The 21,989-nt window shown below is 38.4% G+C and overlaps 2 protein-coding genes across 2 annotated transcripts in view; one reads left to right on the plus strand and one right to left on the minus strand.

Annotated features, from left to right (window-relative positions):
• LOC104595581 (symplekin) overlaps nucleotides 1-10,973 on the plus strand; it is a 66,198-nt gene extending 55,225 nt beyond the window's left edge. The window contains exons 24-27 of the mRNA XM_010256361.3: nucleotides 7,633-7,677; nucleotides 8,702-8,785; nucleotides 8,877-8,980; nucleotides 10,364-10,973. Coding sequence (XP_010254663.1) covers nucleotides 7,633-7,677; nucleotides 8,702-8,785; nucleotides 8,877-8,980; nucleotides 10,364-10,481 — 351 coding nt within the window. The 3' untranslated portion in view covers nucleotides 10,482-10,973. The remainder of the gene's footprint in view (nucleotides 1-7,632; nucleotides 7,678-8,701; nucleotides 8,786-8,876; nucleotides 8,981-10,363) is intronic.
• Nucleotides 10,974-13,562: 2,589 nt separating this feature from the next.
• On the minus strand, nucleotides 13,563-18,864 carry IRX9-L (Nucleotide-diphospho-sugar transferases superfamily protein). Its single transcript, XM_010256362.2, has 4 exons — nucleotides 17,389-18,864; nucleotides 14,943-15,192; nucleotides 14,620-14,828; nucleotides 13,563-14,069 (listed from the first exon to the last, which is right to left on the minus strand). Exons 1-3 carry the CDS (start codon nucleotides 18,195-18,197, stop codon nucleotides 14,658-14,660), a joined length of 1,230 nt encoding a protein of 409 aa, XP_010254664.1. The 5' UTR covers nucleotides 18,198-18,864; the 3' UTR covers nucleotides 13,563-14,069; nucleotides 14,620-14,657.
• Between the last annotated feature and the right edge of the window lie 3,125 nt (nucleotides 18,865-21,989).

The raw sequence follows: 21,989 nt of genomic DNA on the forward strand, positions 1-21,989 counted from the left end.
TGCTTCTAGCTTCTTTCTTGATACAGCTTTAGTGAGGATGTCTGGTAGTTGCATACTGGATGTGATGTAAGGGAGGCATACTTCTTGAGATGAGACCCTCTCTCGTACAAAATGGCGGTCAACTTCAATGTGTTTGGTTCTGTCATGCTGCACTGGATTATGTGCTATATTAATGGCTACTTGATTATCAAAATACAGCATCAGGGGCTTCTCATACTCAATACCCAACTCCTCAAGTAGAGATCTTAGCCATAGGATTTCAGCCACTCCGTTGGCCATGGACCTGTATTCTGCTTCAGCACTAGACCGGGAGACAACACTTTGTTTCTTACTTCTCCAGGAGACAAGGTTTCCTCCCACAAGGGCACAATATCCTGAGGTAGACCTTCTGTCATCAACACTCCCAGCCCAATCGGCATCCGTATAGACCTCCACCTTCATGTGGTTGTTCTTGAACAGTATACCCCTACCCGGGCATCTCTTCAAATAGGCTAAAATTCTTTCTGCCGCAAGAAGATGTGTGGTTCTAGGAGAATGCATGTACTGGCTGACAACACTAACGGCATAAGTAATATCTGGCCGAGTGAGGCAGAGATATAGGAGCTTTCCTACCAATCGTTGGAACATAACTTTGTCTTCAAGAGGCTCCCCACTCTCTGCACTAATTCTGTGATTCTGTTCAATTGGTGTATTTGCAGGCTTGACACCTAACTTTCCAGTTTTTGCTAACAGGTCTAGGACATATTTCCTCTGAGAGATAAAGATCCCCTGTTTGGATCTAGCAACCTCAATACCCAAAAAATACCGGAGTACACCAAGGTCTTTCACCTCAAATTCTTGATGGAGTTGTTTAAGGGACTCAATCTCATGGCTATCATTCCCTGTGACCACAATATCATCAACATATATTGCCAGTAGTGTCAAGGAGGACTCCACCCTCTTGATGAATAGAGTATGATCTGACTGGGCCTGTACATAACCAAACTTCACAAGAGCTAGTCTGAATCTATCGAACCAAGCCCTAGGTGACTGTTTCAAACCATACAATGCCTTGTTGAGCCGGCAAACCTTCTTACCTGTTTCTGCATCATAGAATCCAGGAGGCAAACGCATGTAAACCTCTTCCTGCAGATCTCCATTCAGAAAAGCATTTTTCACGTCCATTTGGTATAAAGGCCAAGTGTGACTTGCTGCAAGGGATAATAGGACTCGAATAGTGGTCATCTTGGCCACCAGGGCAAAGGTCTCCAAGTAATCTATGCCATAATGTGTAAACCCTCTTGCAACTAACCGAGCTTTATACCTCTCAATGGATCCATCTGCATTATGCTTCACAGTAAATACCCATATGCATCCAATTGGTTTCTTTCCTTTGGGCAGATCAACTACCTCCCAGGTGTTATTTTTCCATAGGGCATCCATCTCAACCTGCATTGCATCTTTCCATTCCGGGACGGATAGGGCTTCTTACACTGTTCTTGGAATAGGGACATTGGAAATGGAACTAAGGTAGGACCTGTAGGTAGGAGATAGGCGATCATAGGATAAAAATTGGGAAATACAATGGGTTGTAGATGTGGTACAATGTCGTTTCCCTTTACGGATTGCAATCTGAAGGTCAAGGTCATCTGTAGGAGGTGAAATGGCAACAATAGAGGAAGTCTCTGTGGGCCCTTGGACTATAATATCTGGACATGGAGCTGCAGATGAGATTGGAGCTGGCCTGGACTACTGATGATCGGGGTCAACTTGCCTACACCGCCTGTGATAGACCCTCAACTCTTGATCCCTCTGACCACCCTCACCATTGCAGCTCCCCCTCAACTCCTGATCCCTCTGACCACCCTCACCATTGCAGCTCTCATCACCCAATGGAATAGGTAAAGGAACTACCCCACTCCCACTGTTCTCCCCCTGAAGACAAGGACTCAAACCCCTACTCTCACTGCTCTCCCCCTGAGGAGAAACCCGAGGATAATAGGGTGTCTCCTCAAAGAAGGTGACATCCATGGAGACAAACTTCCTCCCTGAGACAGGATCATAGCAACAATAACCCTTTTGAGTTTGTGCATAACCAAGGAAGATGCATTTGGAGGCTTTGGGTTCGAACTTGGAGTGATGGGGTCCGAGAAGCTGAACAAAGCAGGTACAAGCAAATGTTTTAAGGGGAATAGAAAACAAGTCCCCACGTGGGTGTAGAAGGGAAAAAGGAGATCTCATATCAAGGACCCGGGAAGGAACCCGATTAATAAGATATACCGCTGTGATGATAGCATCACCTCAAAAGCGGATAGGAACATTGGAAGTAAACATGAGACTTCTAGCCACTTCCAAGATGTGCCTATTCTTCCTTTCAGCAACTCCATTCTGCTGAGGTGTATGAGGGCAAGAGCTCTGGTGGATAACCCCATGATGAAGAAGATAAGATGTCAATGGTTTAGCAAAGTATTCCTTTGCGTTATCAGATCTGAGAACTTTGATCTTGGGCATCAAATTGGGTTAGGATCATTTGGTGAAAGTTTTGGGTCAGGCCAAGTACCTCATCTCATGAACGCATGAGATAAACCCAAGAAAAACGGGTATGGTCATCAACAAATAACAAGAAATATTTGTACCCACCCATGGAAGGGATGTGATAAGGCCCCCAAACGTCAGTATGCACAATATCAAAAAAATTATCACTCCTTTTATTACTCAATAAATAAGTCTTTCTACAATGCTTAGCAAACTCACAACTTTCACACTGCAACCGAGACAACTCAATAGACTCAAATAAAGCTGGAAACAGACTCTTTAGAGACCGAAAGGACAAATGACCTAATCGGTTATGCCAAAGCATAACCGGACTCACACTCTGAGAAACAAAAGACATCTTCTCTACTGACTCTTCCTGGTGGAACCTCTCCCCGAGCAGATAGATCCCATTCGTCTCACGGCCAGTCCCAATCACCTTCTTCGTCTCCAAGTCCTGAAAAACACATCGGTCAGGGAAGAAGGTTACTGAGCAGTTCATATGCTTGGTAATACTACTAACTGAAAGAAGGTTAGTATCAAGCTTAGGAACATGCAAGACAGATGACAGGGAGATAGTATCTGATAACTTGATGTCACCCTTCCCAGAAATAGGAACCAGGGAGCCATCAGCAATAGATACTTCTTTATCCCTACCAGAAGACAAATGGTAAGTGGTAAACAGTGAAAGCAAGCTAGTCATGTGATCGGATGCACCTGAATCTATTACCCAACAAGGTTTAGTAGTACCTGGAGCTAAGGCATGGTAGGCTGAAGCTCGAGTTCCTGAATGTGCGAAGGCAGATGTGGCAGGGGCTGATGGTGACTACGGTGGCTGAGCTGAATTTCCAACTTCCTTTTCTAACTGTATTAGGGCAGCCTGAACTGCAGCTAAGGTCTCTAAAGATGTTCCTTTTGTGCCAGATGAGGATGCTGAATCAGTGTTCACAGCCACATGAGCAATGCCCTTCTTGCTTCTCAACTTCGCAGGAACCAAGTGAGGATGCAGTTCCCAACATGTTTCTTTTGTATGTTTGGGCTTCTTACAATGTTCACATACCACATCCTTCTTGTCTTCCTTCCTCTTGTCCTTCTTTGAATCACCCCCTGATTTGGGTGTGACCGCTACAAAGGCTGGTGTGGGGGGCTGAGGTTGCATCATAACTTTCCTTCTGGTCTCTTCACTGTGTACGAATGAGTATGCCTGAGAGAGAGTCACACTGTCTCTAGTCAAAATCTATTGCCGCACAATATCATACTCTGAATTTAGGCCTGTCAGAAACTCAAATACCCGGTTTGTCTCAACCTGCTTTCTATATATCCGTGCATCTTTGGGACTCTCCCACTCAAGAGTCTCTAAGTGATCAATCTCACGCCACAGGGACTACAAGGTAGAGAAATATACCGAAACCAGTTTCTCTCCTTGTTTAAGATTTTTCACTTCACATTTCAATTCATATGCTCTGGCAACATTAAGGGGTTGGGAATAAGTTTCTTTCATAACATCCCATATCTCCTTAGCTGTCTTTGCCCACAAGTAATTTCGGCTAATATGAGGCTGCATAGAATTACACAGCCATGTCATAACCAAGTAGTTTTCTTGGATCTACTTGGTATATGTCGGGTCTCCCTTGGGGGGTTCTTTCATATCTCGCAAGAGGTACCCTAATTTACCTCTTCCCCCAATAGCCATCACGGCTGATTGGGCCCATTCCAAATAGTTTGATCCATCAAACTTTACGGTTGTAATCTGACCACCCATCTCAGAAACACTACCATAACTGATGTTCCCAAAGCTGCCTTCTGCCTGATTTTTAAACTCCATTTCTGTCAAGTCTCAAAACAGCACTTGGACTACCAATCACAATCAAAAAACAGTATAGGCCTGATTTGTATTCACAGTGTATGTGCACAAAACTGGGATAACTCTGATCTGAAACCAACTAGCCAACACAACAGTAGCTGTCCGTAGAGCTCTAACCCCTTAAGAGAGTTCGAAAACCCCAAAAGACTCTGAAAAACAGCTTAGAAGTAGGTCTGATATGCTTGGCAGAGTTAGGGTTTTAATCAGTCCTTAAAGTGAACAATTCAGTTGCACAATCCAATCAGTACCGTATAGATAGACTTGCAGTAGGGTTAATAAGAAACCCTAGAATCTGATCAATGCTAACAATAAACTTGAGGACAACTCTAGGTAGATCGCAAGGTTCAGTCTAACACTAGGGCTTGCCGCAAGATCACTTTCAAACCCTAGAGCAGAGAGAAACAAAGTTGAGACAGTTCGGCCCAACAGTAGGGTTTGCTATAAAACCCTAGTGAATCGAAGAGAGAAAACCCTAGAATGGTTCGGCCTCCCTCTCTAGATAGGTCCAACCTATCTTCTCTGATAGAACTTCTCTTAGAAAATAAATAACTTACAAGGAAAAATTGTTCGCTGCCTTCTAAGGTTACCCAAACCCTAGTCTTCTCTAATCCTTCCTGACCACCAACACTCTACAACCCTAACAAGCTTCCAACAACTGCTAGCACTTCTGGCGATCTCCAAGAATCAGTCTGCGAACTCCTCCTTTTCAGCTTCCAGTCCTAGGAGATTCTCATGTGGTCGGCTGGTAATAGACTCACATGAGAAACCCTAACTTGGCTCTGATACCATGTAGGTGTTCAAAACTGCTATCAGTCTTGATCACTAAGAAACTTCAGGTTCGAAAAGAAGAGAAAGTGAAGAAGAAAGAGGAGAAAGAGTGGTGAGAGAGCAATAGAACACAGGCTTTGAAAGGAATGACAGAATCTCAATATTCTGCCACCGCCACTTCAATTTAATATTTATATGTTATGCTAGTTACATGAAAAGACACATCTGCCCTTGGTGTTTACATCATAACACATAACAATATAAAACTGAAAAGTAAATAACAACTAGAATAACAGATTGACCATCAGCTATGACTAGATACATTCTACCCTACGGACAGAGTGGGACCACAGCTGTGGGGCCCACATCAGTGTTCTCTACAGATACTTCTAATTGTGATCTGGATCTTCCTATTGCTAAGAGGAAGGGTGTTAGATCATGCACCACACACCACCCAATGGCTCATTCCTTATCCTATGAGAATGTTTCACCCTCTTTCCATGCTTTCCTCTCTGCTATTGGCAGTGTCTCCCTTCCTAAGAGTGTTGCAGAAGCTTTACTTGTTCCTAAGTGGACAGATGCAATGAAGGAGGATATCAATGCCCTTCACAAAAATGGCATGTGGGAGTTGGTAGATCTTCTTGAGGGAAAAGAACCTGTGGGATGTTGGGTGCAAATGAGTATTCTCTGTGAAACATAAGGCAGATGGCATAGTGGAGAGGTACAAGGCCTAGCTAGTTGCAAAAGGTTTTTCACAGGTGTATGGAGTTGATTATGTAGAAACCTTTGCACCTGTAGCAAAAATGAACTATATTCTAGTTCTCTTTTCTTTTAGCAGCAAATCTAGATTGGGAGCTTCATCAATTGGACATTAAAAATGCCTTTTTGAATGGTGACTTAGAAAAAGATGTGTACATGACCCAACCTCCAGGTTTTTGTGCTAAGGGAAATGAGTATAAAGTCTGCAGACTAAAGAAATCTTTGTATGTCTTAAAACAGTCTTCAAGGGCCTGGTTCAGTAGGTTCCACAAGGCAGTTCAACAGATAGGCTTTAAGCAGTGCCAGTCTGATCACACACTCTTTGTGAAGAGAGGACAAGGAAGAATGGCAGTTTTAGTTGTGTATGTCGATGACATTATTATCACCAGTGATTGGGACTCAGAGATACAGAGATTGAAGAGATTCTTGGCTACTCAGTTTGAAGTGAAGGATTTGGGGTTGGAATTGAAGTTGCCCGCTCTAATCAAGGTATCTTCATCTCCTAGAGGAAATATATTCTAGATCTCTTGAAAGATATGGGGAAGCTTGGAGCAAAACCTATTGACATTCCTATAGATGTAAACCACAGGCTTGGGAATTGCACTAATGAGCCCATAGCAGACACAAAGCAGTATCAAAGATTGGTGGGCAGACTTCTCTACTTATCTATGACAAGACTTGACATTGCGTATGCAGTGGGAGTCCTTAGTCAATCTATGCATGCTCCCAGGGCCACACACTAGGAGGCAGCATACAGAGTTCTTAGATATTTGAAGAAATTGACAGGGCTCCTATTTGAAAAACATGGGCATATGAAAGTTGAGGTTTACACTGATGCAGATTGGGTTGGTTCTATGGATGACAAAAAATCCACTAGTGGCTATTGTGCCTTTATTTGGGGAAATCTTGTTACTTGGAGGAGTAAGAAACAAAGTGCAGTGGGCAAATCGAGTGCAGAAGCTGAATTCAGGGCCATGTCTCATGGTGTGGTAGAACTTCTATGGATAAAGAATCTCTTGAGTGAATTGGGCTTTCCTCTCAGTGGCCCTATGTCACTCTATTGTGACAATAAGGGATCCATCAACGTTGCAGCCAATCCTGTTCTCCATGATAGAACTAAACATGTAGAGGTTGACAAACACTTCATCAGGGAAAATTTTGAAAAAGGAGAAGTTTGCACTCCCTACATCAGCTCTAAGGAACAACTTGCAGACATCCTTACCAAAGGATTAAGGGATGATTGATATCTACACCCCAACTTGAGGGGGAGTGATGTAATCTTAGTTATGTGCCGCAAGGGCACTTTTGTCTTTTCTTTTATTTCTTATATTGTTGCCCTAACATATAAATACAAAGACCCGCGCCGCCAGCTATTCTTCTTCTTCTTCTTCTTCACCCCTTGTGGTTGGGATACGGCTTTGTTCAGTTAACTTTAGTTCATTATCTCAAATCTTTGCCAGATGGTATGAAAATGTGACTCTATTAGGTGTCATTATCCCCTCGTTGGAATGTGGAAGACTTATGTGGAGTAAGAGAAAAAAAGCATATATTTTTGCATGATGGACCTACTTTATATTTGAACTGGGTTTATGTGGGTTTATTTGGCTTGTTGCTGTTTCTGTTTTATGTGAGATGCACATGCATGTGCCATCTGCCTGGCATAGAGACTGGTAATAGTATGCATTATGATAGTAAATGTTTCTTGACACGCCTGCTTGCTTATTTTGCAGGTTGATTTTGTCATGGAGATACTCTCCAAACTTGTGAGTAAGCAGGTATGCTGGCTTGACCAAATATTTTGTTATATTTTTTGTTGGTGTTATTCAAGTGTGTGTGTGTGTGTGTGCATCATGGTTTAGCCCATTTCTTTAGGGGCCAATATGAAGGACTACAGGAATCTCTTTTTCCCCCCATATCCCCAGTATATTGCCTATGCATCAATGATATTTCAAATGTCATCGATAAATCAAACATTTAATGATTAAAATTTCATAATTTCATGGAAACCTTCCTTCATGTTGCTAATATCATCCTAATTTTTCCGAAAAGAAAAAAAATGGAAATTCTGGGTGGGATGACTAGCTTATGATTATGAATGTGATTCAATTGGTGAGTCATTGAAAAAAAAAAAAAAAGACAACTGGAAAAGGGAATTCTCAATCAAATAAAGATATATAATAAGGAAGAAATATTTGTTTAATGGTAACGAGTTAAATGTTTTTGGTAATCAGTATACCTGTTTGAGTCTCTTTATCTTCTCTTGTTTGATATGTACAGTTGTTTATTAGGCCCCGTTTGGTTCGTGGGAATAGGGGTCTGGAGTCAGAATCAGAATGGGCTATTCCGATTCCAACTGTTTGGTTGGGCGGAATCGGAATCCCATTCCCATTCCTGGTGGAATGGCATTCCCCATTTGAGGGAATGGCATTCCTTCCCCCTTCCTTGGGAATGAAACCCATTCCTGCTGACTCCAATTCCCATTATCATTCCTGTCTGAACCAAACAGACTTGGGAATAGACCATTCCCATTCCGATTCGGATTCCAACTGTGAACCAAGCGGACCCTTATTGTTTTTGAGTCTCAAATGTACAATTATTACCTATTCTAATAAAGTGTCATTAACAAATTCCATGTTTATAGTAATCTTTCCCTTTTTTTGGATTCTCCAAATATCTTAGTGAAGTATCTTTAAGTTTCTTATTTCTGTATGGAGAAGCATTTATCGGAGTTGAAATCATGGACCATGGTTTTAATGTTGTTATTGTAGTTTTAATGGTAGCATGGTTTCTTTCTTACAGATATGGAAGATGCCAAAATTGTGGGTAGGGTTCTTGAAATGTGCATATCAGACACAGCCACATTCTTTTCATGTGCTATTACAGGTTTGATATGGCATCTTTCTTTGAATAACGAATTGTTCCTTTCTTATTGGCGTTTACAGTTAAGCGTCTGTCCCCTTTATCCTGCTTGCAGTTACCTCCTCCACAGCTTGAGAGTGCTCTTAACAAGCATTGTAATCTCAGAGGTCCCCTTGCTGCTTATGCCAATCAGCCAACTGTAAGGGCTTCACTGCCAAGGTACATTTTTTGTTGACCCATCTGACTACTGATCCCATGCCAGAAAGGTGCTGTAGGTTTGTGCATCTTTATAAGGGTTGTTGTGTATTTGATTCTTGAGTTGATTTGAGGAGCACGGATGTGGTCAAATCCAGAATATGCCATTCTGGTTAAAGTTTTTTTTGTTTTTTAGAGGATGGAGGGGGGGCTTGCCTGCCATATGCTATAGTGGATGGACTGCTTTGGTCATGTGTGTTTTCCCTTCTTTTCATGTGACAGCTCTTTCCCCACCTGTTTTTTGCATTGACAGTTGGGCTATGTTGTAAATTTTATATATGTTTATTAATAATCCCCACGTGCAGACTGTTCTCTATTTCAATATAGTATATCTCAAAATTCCACCAGTTTTTAGTATCAATTTTTGTGTTCAAGCACAAACTTCATGTTGAATGAGTTAAACATGTTGTAGACCTTTGGGTCTTGTGCTCTCTATAGGAAGTGAACCTTGTGTCTTGTGCTTTTTGCTTTGTTATTTATGAGCTACTTCTTGCCAAGAAAGATGTGTTCCTCACTTACCAGAAAATACAAGGAATAACTTGCAAAAGATTAAGTATTCATGGCCTATATCATTATCAGTTTATCACCATTGTCATCATATGTAATTTATCTCACTATGGGATTGGCAACTCTATTCTCATTCGTCCAACAACCTAAGCCTATGTCTCCATGTTCCCTGAACCCAGTCTCTTCATCAACCTAACCCTGATCTACAGCTACTGCACTTTCATTCTGTGAGAGGTATCTATTATACATTTGTAAATACTTGTATAGACCTTATGTAATAGGAAACCTGTCACAGAGAGTATAGAAGTGCAAGAAAAAATGAGACAGATCCAGACTCCCAACTTACACCAAAACGAGTCCTTATTTGTACATTTGTTTGTCTTCATTTTGTGTGGCCAACCTTTCTTCTAAAAAGTTTGGCTAGTATTATTAGAGTCTAAAATGTACAAGTCCTTATTTGCACATATGTTTATCTTTATTGAATGTGTTTCTTGATTGCTCAACATTTTGTCTGAAAGTTTTGGCTAGTATTATTAGTGTCCTATTAATTTTAGTGTTGTTGTTGATCACAACTCTTGTAAAGCACATCCATACTTCGCTATCCACTTATCTCTAAATCTATGACAGACACTTGCTCAATTTCACCATCCTATTGCTATTGGATAATTGAGCTGTGACAAAATATGATGCTTAAACTTCAACCTATCTGCCCAATCTCTAATATTTTGTTCATTAAATTGTGATCTCTACAATTGGGAAGTTTAACCCTTGGAAAGCTGTCCTTTGACTTTGTTGTTCTAGTACTAAGTTTCATAAGCTAACTTAAGCTGTATAAAACAGATCGATGTTGGCGGTTCTGGGTCTTGCAAATGAATCACATGCACAACGATCATATCATGCACCTTCTCTACACACTTCAGATGCAGGTTCTTCGGTTCATGGTGCAACACTAACGTGACACCTATAGCCATTGAGCTCTAGAACTTGACTAGCAGCGCTTCAATCATCATGGAGGGTGAGAAAATGTTTATTGGCCCCATCCCATGGTTGCTATTGTTGAAAAGGAACAACAGTGGACGGCCCTGATAAACCTTGTCACGTGAGATTATGAACAGGTGATGGGCGGATTTTAACTGGTTAATAGCATGGAATCAGCGGGAAGGAATCATTTTATAGAGGGAGGAGAAATGTTGAAGAAAAGGATCCCTTCTTTGCAAGCCCGTAGGAGAATGTATCATAGTTGTATCTTATTTTCATTTTATTAGCTTATCCTTTTTTCCATCATAGTTTGATGATTTATGTTCTTTCCCGTCCCAATCTAGGGCTTGTTCAATAATATCTTTTGTTGAGTCTGTAATTTGTAGTTAAGTTTTGATCAGTCACGAGCGTCTTCCGTTTTAAATCTCTGTATTGTTGATTCTTGAATGTAATGGCTATTTGCTTTACCTCAGATTTACATTTTCAACTAATATGTTCATACAGATAGGTCTCAACTCTCAAGGGAGTTGATCTAGTGTTTATGTGGGCTACGCCTAATATAACCTTTTGAAAGTACAATGCTAAAGAATTATATCAGGAGCCAGCATTTATGTTGACTATTCAAAATTTTAGAAGCTGATCACAAGTACAAGACCAAAATTCAAAGTTGGAATTTAACATTTCAATATTGCCTTGATTATCTATGCTATCAAAAGGACCTTCTATATACCTTTGGTCATCAAGGAAATACTAATGGGATAACTGATAGCAATCAGAAGTATATGCCAACCTATGCTTTTGAGTGGTAACCTGATTGCTAAATACCTTACTTGCCTGTTTGCAGTGCCTCGATTATACTGATGCACAAGTATGAGAATGCTAAGTGATCTGAGTGTAAATTTTGACGTTTGACTCTTTTATTTGCAATGAAGACGAAATAAAATAAAGTCTGAACCAAATTAAGTAAAGCCAAATGCAGTTACTGTATCCTCATGTATCTGTACTGGTGCAAATAAAATTGCACTTCAAACAAATGGAGCCTTTGGATCCCGATCAAATCAGAGATGATGCACTTGTATATAAAAAATTGCACTTCAAAGTTCAAACAAATGGAGCTTTTGGATCCCGATCGAATCAGAGATGATGCGCTTGTACACAAATATTTTGTATACTTGGGTATGTCAAAATAAATTAGAAAATATAAATTTCTGAATTTTCGTATTTATATTTTGATCGTGTTTCTTTGGAAAAACTTTGGCTGTTGGGGGCCAATAGCCTCTGTTGTTGAGAACATTTTTGGGATTGCGACGTTACCATAGAGGGGTAAAATAGTAATTGCCTTCTATTTCTTTTGAATTATAAATATAGACATGGGCATGAATTAGTAAATGTGTCCAGCCTAAGAAAGCTCTCAACAGCATAGACTGTTGACCAAAGTTAACTCGTTTTCTTTTCATCTCCTATCCTTTTCCCTCCCTATATATGTGGGTGATTGTGTGGATAACACTGACGTATGGTGTGGAGCTGCCATGTCCTGGGAACCAACCAAAGACTCGTAATATTGCTTGCCCACAAAGCCACAATCTGGCACCAGCAAACATGTACTCGTTCATTTAAAAAATAAATAAATAAATACCAGCTCGGGAGCATATTCAACTCGGGAAAGGCAATATGGCTGCAACTGCAAATAGGGGGGGGGAGCCATGCCCCCAATCCCCATTTGTATGTCTTTTATATTTTGGCCCATCTAGTTGTTCAGCTTTACCCCCCCCCTGAAAAAGCAAAATAAATTAACATTCGAATTCAATACAATAAAGATATGGTATATTCAAATCTTATCCTTCAAATATGTGAAATATGGATTCAATTAAATTTGTTTCTACATTCAGAAATCTGACTGAAGCAGCATAAATCTACAAAGCTAAATATGAAAAAGAATAAACTGTATGATATAAACAGAAAAAGTAGGGTTTTTTTTTAAATTCCAAATCCTACTTAATCCTAAAAAGCCCTGAGTTAGAATTATAAAGAATCCAATGATCAAGTGGTCCAACACAAGCACGCGCGCACAGATCACAGTTTTCACACACAAACAAATCAGATTCTAGCAGATTAAATCAAATGACGCCTGAATTCAATTTGATTAATAAATAGATCACATTTTCAAAACTGACCCAATCTGATTATGGTGACATCAGAAATCTGAATCCAGTTTATGGATTGGAGTTGAATTCTAACTTCATTAAAAACCAATCCATTTGCAGCCCTGAGAGGCAAGAAGCTTTGATGGGGTTGAGTTTATACACCTACCCTGTTCTGAAAATGTATGGCTTATAATATTATCAACTTCTGTCTTTGAATTACTGTGCAAGTCGAACGAAGTTAAGGTCAACCCCAACCCAACCCAAGCTGTTAAGGTTGGTATAGCCCAACCTTTGAATTCCTGTTCAGGTTATAGCCCAATTTCTTCACTTTTTTTTTTCATTAAAATGTTCGTATAATTTTAAGATGGACTGATATTAGATACATATGGGTACAAGGTTATGGTGCTTTAGGAGTAATTTAAAATTATTGAATGCATATATTTGTTTTTATACATACGTACATACGTATTTGTTTTTGTACAAATACAGAAACATGTTAGATTCGCGTTGAAGTTGCGAAAATGCATCATCCCTAACCCAACACAGAGCTCTATTTTTCTTGCTTGCCTTGTCTTTGTTTTTTTTTTTTTTCATGCTTTGTTCCTGATTAATGAATTATCTGGTTTACCCAAAAAAAGGAAAACACAATCGAGAGTCAAATTCATATTTTTCAACCGAAACCCTAGCACAACATTCAAGCCAACATTTTTAGATTGGGTTCAGAACTTCAGATAACCCAGCCCAAGAAACACTCCTAATTCCCAATTTTCCCATGCATGTACGGGTCCTTCATGTTCTCAATAGAATCATCTCTTTTCAAGCAAATGAAAAAAGAAAAACCAAATGCTTATAATTTTGCACTCGAATAGGTGATATTTATAATGGCGCTGTAGGAAAGAAAATGTTTCAAAAGACCATTCTTCAATTATATGATTATCTATTAAACGCCCCAAATCCAAAGGGACTACAGAATACAAGAACTAGTCCAAATTGCTGGAACAAAGCTAGATTTGTAGCACAATTTTTCCTTGAAACACACACAAAAAAAAAAACCGATCTATAAAATGGCTCTCACTTGATTTTGATACAAGGCCTACCAAAAGATAGGGTATTGGCACAAACCAGAAATTTTGGTGTGCATGATTTGAGTCAGAAATCCAGTATTCCAGTGCAAAAAAAATTTACAAGTACATCACAAAAGCAACATCAACTCTACAGCAAGATTGAATACTGCTTCCCGCAAAAGAATATAAAGCAGAAAAATTTTAAAAGATACAAAAGAACACTGATTCTCTTCTGGACTGTTGCTGTTGTGCTGTTATATGCTAATGCTGCTACTGCTGTTGATGGTCGACAGTGGAGGCACTAACAATTGTGTGCTGCGGGATGAGGAAGCCCACAAGAACTAGATATTGTTAAAGCCACTGTCATGAAAAAGTAAAATGAAGTATGAGAATACAGTTTACTTATTGAATTAGTTTAAAAAGATAAAGAAGAGTCTATTTCCTTTCACAAGAAACACTAAAAACTTGCAAAGTTCAAAAGCTACCAAGTCAATGCCAAAAAACCCTACTTTACAGAATTCCAAACAAATGGTAATTATTGAGAGTCTAAAAATAATGCATGGAAAAGCATCTAACAAGCAGAACCAAAAAAAAGCATTAAGCAACTCAAATCTATTAGGATAATCATAGCCACCACAATCCATAACTTATAACACCTGATGCAGGAAAAGGTTAGGTTTATAGGAGAAAAGCAAGAAGCGGGAACACTATTATATAACCGCTTCAATAGAATTTGTGGTTATCTGCACAAAAGATTTTAATAAAAAAGATATATATTTTCCAATTTATTTACATACTTTGTCTTTTAGATAAGAAAAAGAAAACAGCTTTTATTTTCATTATAGACCAGTGTCTGCAACTGCTACTGTTTCAAATGTTAGGAGAAATCTTAAAGTGATTATAAACAGACCTGTTTCATTGACAAAATAATTAAGCAGCTGATTTTCTTCACTTCAGAGGAAGTATAACATCCAGGTTCTTCTGTAACCGCCAACCTCTGGGATGAACAAGACCATGAGCTTCCAAATGAAGATGCCAATTCAAAACCCTGCCACACCCATGGGGTATGCCTTCCATTTGACTTTCATCTTCCACCACCTGCTCTATAAATGTAGTCTCCTGAGAATGTTAAATAAAGAAAACCAGTTATAGCATGACACGAAAGGTTGTAGCATAAGCAACAGATATATGTATGATTTATCAAAGTACATCAGAATAAAGTATAACGCATACTTGAAACCCTTCCTTCACTGTGTCAAGCTGACGTATAGGATCTAACACAGGGCGATGCCATATCTTGGGGTTCCAGAGAATGGTGCTGTTGAAAGCAAATCCTGACATATCAACATGAAACCTTCTAAGCTTCTTGCTCTTCTCATTTGTGTGCCATCCAATTACTTGACTTCCATTGCAGACCGGGCCTTCCAGTATTGCCTTGTTTTTGCTTTGAGTGAGCATGGAAACAGGCCAAGTGCCAAAACGCCTGCAAATGATCATAAGAAAAATATCAAGAATTGTGAAAGCCATAACACACAGATAAAGGAAAACAGGAGCTTATAGCAAAATTTAGTGTTCAAAATTAGACAAATGGTGCTCCATTTTGTTGCTGGAGGCTTTAAAGACTAAAATGACTTTTTTTTGCCACAGAAGGTTGACATGGCAGAAACCCCATCCATATGATGAGTACATGATTCACCATATATGTACTTGTCCACATTAGAACTGCAAATGATAGCTACTTATCTGAATTCAAATTCGAATCTGGTATTATTATGGTGATCCAAATTCAATCCATCTATAATTAGTTTGAATGTAAATCAATCCGAAATTGATCCAATATATATCCAGTCCACCCGTCCCAGGACCAACATTGGGTAATGGCCCCTTTTCCCCTCATATCTTAAATAAAATTAGTATGTATCAATTAGTAAAGTTGGTTTGGATATTGTTGTAGGAAATCAAACTTTGATGGTTGCAGCTTAGGTAACCCATGTTAAGCTGAACTTCTAGGCCCTGAGAATTTTCATGTGAACCAAGTTTCTCAGAGCCTATAGGCAAATTCTCTGAGAGTTGAATTTCTAGTAATATTACAAGGGTTAAAGCTAGCTACAAGCAACAGATAGACAAATTTAGAAGTGGAAGGAACCTGTCAAGTTGTGGTTAAGGGAAAGAAACATCACGGGTGCTAACATTTCTGGATAAAGAAGCAAAAGCCTTGGCTACAAATTTGAATTGCTTGTTCAAATGGGCTCCAAGAGTTGATAATACCCTAGAAAATTCATTAGACAGATTAGAGTTACAAGGTATAATCTTGAATGGGGCTATCCAGGGTTGTGGGTTGAGTTGTAAAACCACTTCCGTTTTCTGGTTTTTTCATTCATGGGATTGAATAGCTAAACGCTATTCTCCTTGCACCTTATTCATTATTTGTTTGGTGGGCCGAGATTTCTATCTTCAGTGAATGAGATTCTCTTCATGGTTGCCAATCAAAAAATTATTTGTTCATTCTTTTATTTACAGCTCTGTGGTGAAAATAGCCACAGTTTGTTTCATAATGGACAGCAAATTTCCAGAAAAGAAAAGAAATACGGAGATAAAAAGTACGAAAAACAACCCAGGAAAAAAAAAGGCTAAACCCCAGTCTTCATAAAAGGTTAACCCAATCAGTCTTATTGCTTGCTGAAAATTATAAAAGAAGCATATTGGATGAAACTGCAATGCTAGCAAACAAAGTAAAGAACAAAACAATCTGGTCCTGGTTTGAGCCTTCTGGAATTTTGGCTTCATAATCATCTTTATGTTACTTCAAACCTTCTGAAATATAATCCGAGCTTTGACTCAAGCATACAACCTAATACCCTAAACCAAAAAATTTATGTCATATTGGCCTAATGTTTTTGGCTTTTTACTCTATTTATTTTTGTTGTGCAGTAGTTGCACAGAAAATGCAAAACATTTTTAGAAGACTCACAAATTGTTTCTTACCGATCACAGGCTTGACTGCAGTGATGCTGCAGAAGAATTAAGTGTGGGAGAAAATGATACATCTATAAATGTAAATTGATGAGTAAAATGATTGTTAAAAATAACAGACATTCCATGGAGCCAGGTTAGAATCCACTGCTTGATATGATGGTAAAATCCGTGGCTGACAAGCATGAGAACAGAGTTCAAATCTGAGGGTGGCCACTTTGTGCAAACAAAAAAAAAAATGCTGGAGGATAGAATGATATCCAGTCTACTGTCTACCCCTCCAAAGGAACCAGCATTTGGAAATTGGAATGGCCTCTACTCCATGGACCAGGATGAACACATGCATGGTTTGACATTTGATATTTGGGCAAATTACCATCCAAATGAGTACATATTCAACAAAATATCATCCATATGCACACTACAGGATGAATAAAACCAATCAAAGAAACAAGTCCAAAAATTGTATTCATAACAAATGAGCTTGGAAAAGTTTATGCTAGGCAATGTTATTGCAGTTCTGGAAATAACCACCTTTTCCAGTACTACAATCATATTGGGTACAAAATTAAACTGATTGAAATTGCCTAGAGGATCCACAATGGGTATATGTTAGAAGACTGACTGGAAAAACGTAACATCGGAGACAAAGTTGAAATATTCATGTAGAAAAGGAAAGTGAGGAAATTGGAAAAAGAAAGAATACCTGATTTCTCTTATGCTTTCAAATAGCTGAAGAGAATAGATGTTATCATCATCTGCAAAGTAGACAATACCATCCAGTCTATGGTGTTCAATATGCTCGAGTGCCGTGTTCCGCTGGTGAACGCCTCTGTCTTTTATATTCGTCAAATTCTTGGTGCACACCAGGTGTCTATACATGACACTGCTTTTCCTTAGTATCTCAGCAGTCTCCGTTGAAGCTGAGTTCATCTCCACGACAATCCACAGCAGGGGTGGGGGAACAAGACTTAACGTGTGTGCCAAGCGGTTGAGATAGAATGCCTGGAGTGCCCGATTGTATGTGGGAGTTACAACTATCAGCTGCTTCTGGGGGATGAAATCGAATCTCTCCACCACCTCTTGTTTTGTCTCAAGACCTAAATTCACCGTCTCCATCACGACATTTTCCTGTCTGGCAACGACTCGGAGGTCCTGTTGCAGATTAACCGTAGGGGGTCTAATCTCGAAGGAGATGCGATGGCTGTTGATATCATCCACATTCCAAAATGGAGCCAATCCAAGCAACAGACCAATAACGAAACATAGCAAAAAACTATACAACGACCGTTTCCACGTCTGATGACCCTTGCGGGAGTGTCTCAGCGGAAAAATTGCCGCCAGAAATCGCCAAATTCTAGCTGCCAATACGGAAAAGGACAGGGAAGGTGACGACGAATAATTTGGACCAGCGATAATCTTATGGGACGGAGATGAAATCGACAAAGGATTCCCCCCATTCTGGTAAGAACGGTCGTAATACGCAATGGATTGACTTCGCCGAAACGACGCCATAATTCAAATTGTGAAGCACAGAGAAACCCTACTTCATCCCATAGTCTGATCCGATTTCCATGGTTCCCACAAAAATTCTCTACTCGATTAAACAGCAACGAATCCAACAATAGCAACCAGATCAAATGAAAACAACACGAAATGAGAAAGAAAAGGAAGGGAACAATTGAATTAGGGAAATTCAATGAGGAGATCTAAGTTGATTCACCGGAGAATCGAAAAAAAGATTTGCGGTCACAAGTGACAAAGCGTTATAAGGATCAAAGCAGTAATAACAATTTTACTACCAAATCTTTGTTGATGTCGCACACTCGAACGTTTGTTTCGGCTTATTGTCTTTTCTACGACTGGTCTCCGGTTAACGTGTATAGAAAAGCGGCGACGATACAGCGGCGTTCCGAGAAAGGGGAGGAGACGGCCATGGTTGTAATATAAATTTTTGCCGGGGGCGAACTGCCCAAATCCTTGATGGATGATTGGGTGGTGTTGGGAACGAAAAATTACGCGCTACGCCTACGCGCCCGTACTGGAACAAACACCTGTCATGTTTTTTGGGACGAAACTGAAACGTGGGAAGGTTCTTCGGTGTCAATGGCACGGCCGGTGAGAGTGACAAAAACCCCCATTGTTTCTAATAAAGAAATTAATTAATATTTAAAAATGGTTTACATGAGTTTAATTAATCAATAGAGTTGTTGGGAAATTATTTTCCCGGGAACCATTGAAAGATTGGTGGTGGACCTTTCAAAGACCCTGTTGCTTGAAGGGGATTGTTATATAGAAAAATGTGTTTTTCTGTTATGACATTTGTGAAAGTGCAAAAATTTGAGGGTTTTCAAAAATCTCTCGATTCCTTCTTTTAACGTCATTTGAAAAGGCTCTCGATTAACTAGCTCATAGAATTTCAAGAATTTTCAAAGAAGCCTAATGGCGATGGTTTAAATAAAGATTATAAATTCATAAGATGGAATTCCCCCGATTATGGTGAGATTAAAATCAATTTTGATGCATCTCAAATGGAGGACGGTTTGTGCATCATTGCGGCTCTTGCTAAAAATCATTTGGGTGCAGTTTTGGATATTAAAGTTCATAAATTGGGCTTTACCTTCATCAATATGGTGGAAGCTTGGGCTGCCTTGGAAGCTTATAATTTAGCTTTGAACTTCACAAACTTTCCTATCATAATTGAGGGTGATTTCAAGATTAAAATTTCTTGTCTAAACAAATCCAGTCCATGCATGTAGAATCTGAGGAGTGTCATTCAAGACTGCCGGGAGCTCAAGGAGAAGAGTGGGAAGGGAATCATCTACAAGCATATTTATCGAGAAGCAAATCAAGCTGCAGATTGGCTGGACTCGCTCACCATGCTCATGAAACTCAATTGCTGAGTGATAGCTTTATATCTCTTAATCTTTGTAAGTTGCCTTGGCTGTTTGCATTTACTTGTGATTTGTGGGGACGTGCTACCCCCGTCTTGTCTTGTGTAGTTCCTTTAGTTTTATTAAAAAAAAATGGTTAATTAAGACGTAGATTAAAAGTAAGTTCAAAGCAAGAAAGTGAAAAGGCAAGAGAGTCTTCCAACTGAGTCAGCGGAAGCAGAGACCGGATCTGCTTGTGAGGCTCCCATGCGTGAGGAGAAGATCCCGTTCCGCGGAAGCATTACAGACGGCACTGATTCAGCATGTTTGCATGCGGAGACTGAGGGCATGTGTCTCGATAAAGCCCAAATCGTTGGGACCAGGGAGATGCATGTTGGTAGACTTCAACAAGTTGGGGTTGGGGGGAGTAGAGATCTTAATTTGGCTCTATTTAGCCACCAGGTGTGCTGTCTCATCAGCCATTCAATATGATTATAATTTGGGGCAGAATATTTAAAGAATGATTGAATAAATACTATCACTTTAAGGGAATAAAATATTACTCAAACAACAGCATCACGTCTTTAATACCAAATCAGTTTTACGTCTGGAGTAAAACTAAAAATATATTAGACAGAAGTAACCTCTACAAAGGTCTCAACCCTAGGAGTTTTTGTCCGTTGGGAGACCTTATGAGTTAGTAGTGTAGAAATTAAGTTCTTAGTTCTCATAAAAAACTAGTGGCAGAATTAGGGGGGAAATATATGGTTAATAGTGTAGTTGTTGAGCAGTCGAAGATGGATGGCATGTTTATATGCACTATTAAGTAGGTGCAGTAATTCTATATGATGATAATAATGTATTCAAAAGTTTTTATAAATTTTATGTATTTTTATTTTTATATTTTTTGTTTTTAATTATTAATTGGATGCAGATTGTCAATTCTAAATAGGTATATAAATATTTTATACAAATATGTGATAATTGGATTGAATTGTGAATTTTAAGTATCATTGACAGACTTATTTGTTTGGTTATATTCTTCTTTTTGTAATGTTTTATCTTTATTTGTTCATTTATGAAAAAAAAATGTATGATTTAAATAAAAATAAATGAATGAAGTGAAAAGTAGCAGTTCAATTTACAATTTAAACATCGCAATTAAATAGATACTAAATTCAAAAATGAGTATTTTAGTCAAAAGAAATTTCCAAAATCTTATTCATATTTTTAATAGTAGTGTATATATAGAATTATAAATGTGTTAAATTTTTTTATAATTTGTTTTATTTTTGTGTGTAAAAAATAATTCTAATGTGCTACACTTACTTTTTGTTTAATATGATAAATATATGATATTATAAATGTGCCTGATTTTTTTTTGCAAAATTTATGTACTTTTTTCATTTTTGTATTTTTATATTTTATTAATTTAATTATTTGTTTATGATATTAAATTTTGACACATTTGACCAATAAGTTGAACTAATGATCTTTGTCAAATAGTAAAATAATTTCATTTTCGGTCAATTCTAAATTATGTATGTCATTTTCATCATCAATAAAAACAATTATTATTTATTACACTATTTTTAAATGTGATTGATAAAAATATCATAAATGTGTCTACTTTTTCTATTTTTTGTAATTTTCTATATTTATTTATATTTTATAAATTTTATTACCTAACTATCACTTCATAGGTTGATCAATTTGAGTTGGATGGTTGAATTACTTAGCCACCACTTGGATAAAGAATGATTTTATTTTTTAAGTCAATTTTAAAATATATATATAGGTTTATATTGTTAAAAATATTGGAATACATCTAATTAATAGTATTTATTAATAAAAAATAACTTAAATATATGATTTAATAAGAACAAATGGGAGTCAATGCTTTAAGTAAAAGAGTTAATGAGAGAGGATTAAATGAAGTAGAAAGTAATAATTGAAGTTGCATTTTCAACCCTTACAATTGGAGATGGACTAAATACACATATATGGGCATTTTGCTAACATTAAAAAACTTTCACCCTGCATCTACACTTTTATATATAGTATATATTTTAATATACTTCTTTGCCTACACTTAGGAGTGTCCATGGGTCAGTTTAGTTCGGTTTTTAGTCTGCTTGATCAACCAAGTGGACTTGGTTTGGTTGGGAAACTTTCCATTTGAAACTAATTGACAATTAGTGAAAATCGACCCTACAATAGATAATTGGTTTGGATTGATTTATTTATGTTGGTGGTTGGTTCACAAGACATCCCATAAGTAGTTTTCCACTATGTTTTCAAAGGATTTGACCATGATATCAATAATACATTATGGAGCTGTTTGGCATCATTGTCATTTCCTAGAGCAACGGCGCCACATCAGCACCACATCGGAAAAAACAATGCTCCAAGAAACAGGCATTTGTTTGGAAAT

Source organism: Nelumbo nucifera, chromosome 5, assembly GCF_055504915.1.
Source record: "Nelumbo nucifera cultivar China Antique chromosome 5, China Antique-T2T, whole genome shotgun sequence".
In the NCBI taxonomy this organism is placed as follows: Eukaryota; Viridiplantae; Streptophyta; class Magnoliopsida; order Proteales; family Nelumbonaceae; genus Nelumbo; species Nelumbo nucifera.

Excerpts from the sequence above, each read along its gene's own strand:
- IRX9-L (XM_010256362.2), bottom strand. The coding sequence starts at position 18,197 with ATGGCGTCGTTTCGGCGAAGTCAATCCATTGCGTATTACGACCGTTCT. Across the intron at positions 15,193-17,388 it reads GAAAGCATAAGAGAAATCAG|GCGTTTTGGCACTTGGCCTG; the intron begins GTATTCTTTCTT and ends GATCATTTGCAG. Across the intron at positions 14,829-14,942 it reads CAGTGAAGGAAGGGTTTCAA|GAGACTACATTTATAGAGCA; the intron begins GTATGCGTTATA and ends TAACATTCTCAG.